Source organism: Cervus elaphus, chromosome 21 (genome assembly GCF_910594005.1).
Source record: "Cervus elaphus chromosome 21, mCerEla1.1, whole genome shotgun sequence".
NCBI lineage: Eukaryota > Metazoa > Chordata > Mammalia > Artiodactyla > Cervidae > Cervus > Cervus elaphus.
This window is the reverse complement of record NC_057835.1, coordinates 8,215,266-8,222,965: the sequence shown is the minus strand read 5'-3', so window position 1 is coordinate 8,222,965 and position 7,700 is coordinate 8,215,266. Positions and strand designations below refer to the sequence as shown.

At 62.9% G+C, this 7,700-nt stretch overlaps 1 protein-coding gene across 4 annotated transcripts in view; it reads right to left on the bottom strand.

The window, feature by feature from the left end:
• Positions 1-394: 394 nt before the first annotated feature.
• Positions 395-7,700, bottom strand: part of TRAPPC9 (trafficking protein particle complex subunit 9) — a 385,243-nt gene continuing 377,937 nt past the window's right edge. For all 4 annotated transcript variants that reach the window (XM_043879178.1, XM_043879180.1, XM_043879179.1 and 1 more), the window contains 2 exons: positions 1,605-1,825; positions 395-1,135 (listed from right to left, as the gene is read on the bottom strand). In XM_043879178.1, coding sequence (XP_043735113.1) covers positions 968-1,135; positions 1,605-1,825 — 389 coding nt within the window. In that variant the 3' untranslated portion in view covers positions 395-967. The remainder of the gene's footprint in view (positions 1,136-1,604; positions 1,826-7,700) is intronic.

Sequence of the window (7,700 nt, the reverse complement as noted above, 5' to 3'; positions counted from 1 at the left end):
ATACTGACTGGAGTGAGTAGCCGTTCCCTCCTCCAGGGGATGTTCCAACCCAGGGATCAAACCCAGGTCTCCTGCACTGCAGGCAGATTCTTTACCAGCTGAGCCGCCAGGGAAGCCCGTGTGTATCTCAGGAGAGGAAGTGTAAGGCTGGGGAGACCAGAGCCATCCTGGGGGCTGGCGGCCGAGATGCGGGACTCTAGACGGTGCTCCCAGAGAGATGAGGACCAGACCCAAACAGCACACGCTTGGGAAGCAGCGGGGGCTCACAGGGACAGACGGACACGGCTCCAACCGTGCCGGCCAGTGGCTATGCGTGCTGTGGGGGGTCGCAGGAATCCCTACCTGAGCTGGGGGGGGCGGCCGCCTGGCCGTGCTGGACAAGCAGAGGCAAGGATGCAGGTGACCAGCAGAGAAGCAAGGCAGGCCCTTTATTGGAGAATCTGTCACCGATACACGGACACACACAGGCCACACCCCCGAACCCGGCCTGGACCCAGCCCAGGGCCCAGGACGGCTGCTGACACAGGGTGTCCACTCCCCGGGGCCGGGGGAGCTCTCGGTGTCACCCACAGGGCCGTCTCTCCCAGCTCGGCTGCCTCGGGGTCCCCAGGAGAAGAGCCAGCCCTTGGGGGATGCCAAGGGCCAAGGGGGCCGGGGGAGGCTCCCCAGACCCACCCGGGCAGGCCCCCCTCACACTCGCCTTCCTTTCCTGCCGGCTGGGCGGTGAACCCCAGGTCATGGGGACAGGTGCAGGGACCCCAGGCCTGGGCTGGGTGGATGGGTCACACGCTGGGGTCTGGGTCAGCATCTGCTTTAGCCCAAGCTTGCGGGGGGGCCCCTGTGAGTCCCAGAGAGGACGCGGCGGGCAGACGGTGGTGCGTGCGGGCTGAGGGCCGGGTGGCCAGGAGGAGGGGGCCTCTGGTCGTCTCTCCCTGCAGGATCAGGGACCCGGGACGGGGCGGGGCGCTCAGGCTTGCGCCTCCAGGGCGCGCACGTGTACGCTGGGCAGGCAGAACCAGGATGGGGGCAGCTCCTTGCTGGGGCCGTCCTCGTGGAACCGGATGTGGAGGAAGAAGTCGCCCGTGTAGAGGAAGAGAAGCGCCCCGAGGCAGGCCACCTGGCCCGACGGCTGCACCTGAGAGAGGGGGCAGAGGTGAGAGCCCGGAGCCGCGGGGGCCCAGGCCTGGCTCCGCGGCCCCCAGGGCTTCTCTGCGCTGTCGCCCCGCCAAGCCCCTGCACCTCTGCGCCTCAGCTCCTGTCCCAGGAAGGAGCTGACAGCACTCCCCTCCCTGGGCTGTCTGGGGGTCAGCGAGCTGGGGAGTGTTTGGGGCCAAGGCACGTTGTCCACCGGTGACCGGAGCGGGAGGACCGTGCCTTGTGACCGCATCTGCTCCTCTGGGCACAGTCACTGCCGAGCAAGGGGGAGCTGCCCGCAGCGGGCAGGGCGATGGTGCCCCGGATGCCCCACCCCAGCTCCTCGACAGCCCTGCCTCCCCATCGTGGCCCTGCTCCTGGGACTCGCGTATGGAGACGTGAACCGTCCGGGGTCTCCGGGAGAGTCGGGTGGACGGGGGTCGGCCGCCCTGGGGGAGGGCCCCACGCACCTTGTCCAGGTAGAAGGTGCCAGAGCCCACGAAGGACACGGCGTGGTGCAGGTCGTAGTTGTGCACGCCGTTCTGGTGGTCCTGGAAGGGCACCACGCTGAGGGCGAAGGGCCCCACGCTGCGCGGGCTCCGGTTGGTCAGCCGCACCTCCAGGCTCACCGGGTCGCCGACCCGGCAGGCCGCCGCCTGGCAGTCACAGGCTTGTCCGTCCACCAGCACGTCTGCAGGGACACGGGGCACCAGAGCGTCAGGGCCCCGGCCACCGGCCCGCCTCCCCCGATCACCCGCTCCTCCACCAGCCTCAGCTGCCGCCCGTGCTGTGCCAGCCTGGGGGAAGGACACCTGCAGGGTCCAGCCCCTGCCCTCCTGACCTACAGGCTGGGGGTCCTGGAGGGCCTCCTAGATGCCCCTGGCTGGAAGGGCTAAACTCTGGCCCTGACCCCCATGGGCTCCTGCAAGTGGCAGGCAGCCAGGAGAGGGACTCAGACCTGGAGGGGACCATGCGCGGCCAAGGACCAGGCAGGGGCCCAGCCAGCTGGGCCTCTACGGAGTCACCTGCAGGGAGACCTGCCCAGAGGCCCCCTGTGAGGGCGGGGCTGGCCCTGTGGGCACCAGGGAGACGGGACAGCAGCTGGGGGGAGGCCTGGGGGTCACAGAGCAGGCTGAGCGCTGTCGGGCAGGGGGCAGGGAACAAGGGGCCCCACGGGACGGGGGTCGGGCAGGCAGATGGGAGAGGCCACGCTGTGACCCCCGAGCAGGCCAGCTGGGGGACCTGCTCTCCGGCCCGGGCGCGAGGCACAGGCTGGGAGGTCAGTGATGAGTGTCCTGAAAAGAGGCCGAGGAGGGAGAGGCTGAGCGGCTTCTCCTGAGTCCTCCCGCTCGCCCTCACCCTCTCTGGGCCCCGGTGTCCTCTCCTTTAAGAGATAAGAGGAAAGTCTCCTTCACAGGGGTTTTGCGAGAACCAGAAACCCGAAAGCAGGGGGTCTGGGTCACCCGGCCGCCCTGTGGATCTTATCACCGTCATGCCCACATCTACCCTGGGCGCCAGAGACTGTGCGGGGCGGGCCAGGTTCCGGACCAGCTTTAATCCCCAGCCCGTGAGGACACTCTGCATTTACATAGCTTCTCCCGGCCCTTCCTCACCCACCCAGGCTGGCAGGGAATGCGGATGGGGCAGGTGAGCCAGTGTGGTGCTGACGCGATAAGACAGAGAGCACCTGGGCCAAGGACCCAGTCCTGCCAGCCTCTCCTGGGCCGCTGTGTCCAGGAGGGCTGCAGACCACAGCCCACCTGCCGGCGGGCCACAGGCAGGACCTGGAGGGTCCCAGCCCCAGGGAGGGGGGCCCCCCCCGGGGAGGTGGGGAGTGGTGTCCCGGCCTGGAGGCCTGTCTCCTGGCCCTCAGACTGCAGGGGAGCCACACACCAGAGACCTCAATCTGAGGGCTCCGTGGGGGCGGTGGGCGGGACAGACAGAACTCCAGCTCTGCGAGGTCTAGGCTCCTCCCTGAGAGACCCCCGGAACCCTGTGCCACCAGAGTGGGGGTGTGGGAGACAGAATGACACCCCCAAAGATGTCCACGCCCTACCCCCTGGAGCCTGAGTGGGGTGTTCCCACACATGGTAAGGAGCTTGAGAAGCTGAGTAGCTTGGAGCATCCAGGCGGCCCGATGTCATCTCCGAGGCCCTTGTAAGGGCAGGAGGGCAGGAGAGAGCCCAGGGAGGCTGTGTGGCCAGGGAGGCAGAAGACACTCAGAATAAAAGGGAGCTTTGACCACACAGGGGCCACCTACGCTGGTCTCCAGGGCCCTGCCCGGCCCTCAGGCCAGGTTCCTCCCCCTCCCTGTGTTCCAATCACACTGCCTATCCACCCCAGTCCTCCTGCAGGCCCAGTCCATCCCGGCCCCAGGGCCTTTGCATCAGCCGGCACACCTGGGCCCCTCCTGGGAGAGGCAGTCTCTAACCACACAGCACAGAGCCTTCCTGCCCGGGACTGTCCCTCACTCTGCATCTCCTGACCCTTGGCATCTTCTCTCAAGTTCCCGTGTTTGCCCACCTGTTTGTTAACTGTATTCCTCTCTTCTTGTCCCAGCACCTGGGCCAGGCAGGAAGTGGAAATCAAGTCGTTCAGTCGTGTCCGACTCTTTGCGACCCCATCGACTGTAGCCTACCAGGCTCCTCCTTCCATGGGATTTTCCAGGCGAGAACACTGGAGTGGGTTGCCATTTCCTTCTCCAGGAGATCTTCCCAACCCAGGGATTGAACCCAGGTCTCCTGCACTGTAGGCAGATGCTTTACCGTCTAAGCCACCAGGGTGGAGTCTTAACCACTGAACACCTGGGCCAGGCAGGCACTCTTCTATTTCATCTTTGTTGACCAAATGAATGGATGAATCAGAGTGGGCTTTGGGGCTGGGGTCAGTTCAGCTCAGTTCGGTTGCTCAGTCGTGTCTGACTCTTTGCGACCCCATGAACCACAGCACACCAGGCCTCCCTGTCCATCACCAACTCCCAGAGTTTACGCAAACTCATGTCCATTGTGTCAGTGATGCCAACCAGCCATCTCATCCTCTGTCGTCCCCTTCTCCTCCTGCCTTCAATCTTTCCCAGCATCACAGTCTTTTCAAATGAGTCAGTTCTCCGCATCAGGTGGCCAAAGTATTGGAGCTTCCGCTTCAGCATCAGTCCTTCCAATGAATATTCAGGACTGATTTCCTTTAGGATGTACTGGTTGGATCATCTTGCTGTCCAAGGGACTCTCAAAAGGCTCAAATCCCAGTGGCACCCCACCCCCTTGGGCCCCCCTGGAGCTCGAAGAGACTGGGCCAGGCCCCTAGACTGTCCCACAGAGGGGACCTCAGAACTGAGCTGCCACCACCCCGCTCTGATCCCGACTCACATGCCAGGCTTTTGTGGAGGAGATTATTCGTGCAGGAGCAGCTCGTGTTGTAAGAAACCTCCTGGGAGCGGATTAGCCTCTTCCCCTGGAGCATTAAATCAGGCCGCAGTCCATCTCCTCCCGCCGCCCCCAGTCCGCTTCTCCTTCACTTTTAATACCAGCCGGAGTCACGGACTTCATTCTATCTGGCCCAGGATCCCTCCCGAAGCGGCTGCCGCGTTTATGCTACAGCACGTCGCCAGGCTCTGGCAGGAACACAGCTATAAATAGAAGGCGAGAGGAGGGAAGGGCCTGCGGGGCCCACTCCGGCGAGGGAGGCGCGGGGAGAAAGGCAGCTGGCCAGTGCCGGCCAAGGGCAGCCACCGTGGGGACGGTGGGGTGGGGGTTCACGTGGGGAGAGCGCGCAGAGGGTGGGGGAGCTGCCCGCACCCCGAGGCTGCACCTGGAGGCAGAGTGAGCACGATGTTGTCCCCCCACAACCCATCCAGAGCCTCCCCCGAGGCCAAGAACCCTCCTCCAGCAGCCTCCCGGGCTCCTGGAGGGCAGAGGGCACAGCTGTGGTTTCCACAGGTTTTGAGCAGGGATGCTGAGGTATAGAGAGGAGATGGGGCTGCCAGGGCCCTGACAGAGGGTGTTGCATCCAGGCAGGGTAGGGTGGGGCTGGAGTCCTGCTTCTGGGGTCGGGGCTCGGGCTCGGTCTTTCCTCCTTGGTTTCTCCTCTCTCCCAGGAGGAGTGGGAAGAGCTCTGCTTCCCCAGGCGGGGCCGGTTTTAGACCCCCGCCCAGCCTCACCAAATGCAGCCTCCGCTGCACTCTGCCTGGAGGGAGCTGGCCTTCCTGGGGCCCAGGAGACCCGGGGACAGCACTTACCACAGAGGGTCCCTGGCTCAGAGGAGCCCAGCAGCAGGGGCAGGGCCCGAGGGGAGGGGATGTCCCGGCTCAGCCTCTGCACCCAGGCCCCCCTCCCGCTACAGGCCTCTCATCTCACCATCACTGTTCTTGGGGGTGACAGGAGCTCCTGAGGGCGCCCTGGCCACGGTCCTAAGGTTTCATCATCTCGCAGTCCCCAGACCAAGCCCGCCAGGTGGCGCGGACACGGCCTCACTTGCAGGGGACCCTGGCCCGGTGGGGAGGGGCCCGCGGCCGCCCAGCTGCGCAGCTGAGCACTCAGCTCCTCGGGAACCCTGATGGCCAGAGCCTGTGTTATTTTTCACACAGCTTTGCTGAGATTTAGTTCACAAACCACAGCTCACCCACTGAAGTGCACGATTCCATGGCTTTTCATCCATTCCCAGGTCTGAGCAACCATCGCTACAGGCAACGCGAGAGCATTTTCATCACCTCCAAAAGCAACCCCCTACCCCTTCTCCACTCCCACCTGTCCCCCACTCCCGAACAACCAGGATTCAAGCTTCTACCTCTACAGACACCCCAGGTCTACGGACTGTCACACAAGAGTGGGTTGCCATTCCCTTCTCCAGGGGATCTTCCCAACCCAGGGATCAAACCTGGGTCTCCTGCGCTGCAGGCAGATTCTTTACCGTCTGAGCCACCAGGGAAGCCCCATGACCACACATACTCGGTCTTTAGAGCAGGCTTCTCTCCCCGAGTGTGATGCTGTTGGGGCTGTCTGTGGGCGTCCATGCCTCGCTCCTTCTCATGATGGACACGCCACAGCTGGCCGTCCACGTGTTTGTGGACGGGCACCTGGGTGTCTCCGCCCTTGTCTGTTGGGAGCAATGCCACTGTGGACACTAGAGGAGAGTGTCTGTGTGGACACAGTTCTCTGGTTCTCGAGGGCACGCACCTTGGAGCAGAATTGCTGGCTGGAGCGGCGGGGGGGGGGCGTTTAACCGGCAGAGGGATCACCAGGCTGAGGTCCCACCCACAGCGTTCAGATTCTCCACATTCCTCCCGGCACTTGTACTGCCCGCCTTTTCTGTCCAGCCATCCCAGTGTGGGTGCAGGGGCATCTCCTGCCGAAACCATGCCTGACCAGGCTGCTGCGGCCCTCGTGGTCCACAGGGTGGATGTGGACCTCTGCTGTCTGACCCAGACACAGGTTTGCAAAGGCCTTCTTTCTGGTCTTCTTCACTCATCTCTCCCTGGCTGGGAACCTTCTGGAATCCCAATCCCTTAATTCCACTTGTTCTCCGGTGCCTAGGGCTGGGCTGAGGGCTGGGATGTAGACGGGGCCCCTCTCCTGGTAAGCACAGCAGAGGACAGCAGGCTGGGCAGACCCGAGGCCCACAGAGCAACAGGACCCAGACTCCAGAGAGGCAGCTGGGAGCAGGGGCTCCAGAGCCAAGAGGAGGGCTGGGCGGAGAGCAGAGCCCGAGGACAGCAAGTCAGGGACAGGACAACGGTCAGGCTGGCCCTTCAGTGTCCACAGCGTCTCTCCAGTATGGTCCACAGAATGGGTGGGTGTGAAGGTCAGGGGTGGGCAGACACTCCTGGCACTTGAGAGACACTTGCCAGATGGCTGTGAACAGTCCACTGTGGACTTTTCAAAAGAAAAGACCTGCCTGGCGGCTCCCTGGAGTTGCACTTCCTAGGTCTGTTCTGACGTGTGTGTGCACGCACGTGTGTGTGTCCAGGGCCAAGGGCATGTTGTGAGGCATGGACAATGGGCAGGGTGGGACTCTGGGTGGAGCCTACACAGCATGTTCCTCTGGGGGCCAAAGGAGACTCGGAAAACATCAGCAGGCCCCAAGGCCACAGACAAGCCACTTTTCAGTGGTGAAGAGGGGGGCCCGTGGATTTCTTGTTCAACTGACTCATCTAACGGTCTACTCATTCCTTCCTTAGGGTTCGGCTCCCACAGTCAGCGGTGGAGGCCTGTTCTTCCCCTGGAGCCCAGACTCCCAACAAGGATGCTGTCCCGGGCTCACCTTTCTTTCTGGGCCTTTAGTTTCTTTGACAAAACTGGATGGCTAGGCAGACTTACAGTCCGATTCCGGACACAGCACTTTAGAGACACAAGGACTCCACAGGAGGAATGAGTGAGGGGAAGGCCCGAGAGGAGCGGAGAGAGTCAGGTTCTCAAAGATCTACCAAGCGGGCTTCAGCTAAGATGTATTTGAATTTCAAATTTCACAAGGCACACACATTTTTCTAGTTGACATAAATCTTGGATGGGCCTAGATTTTAGAGCCAAATTTGATTCAGGCAAGGCTAGGTTTGAGAATTAATCAAGCTTTGT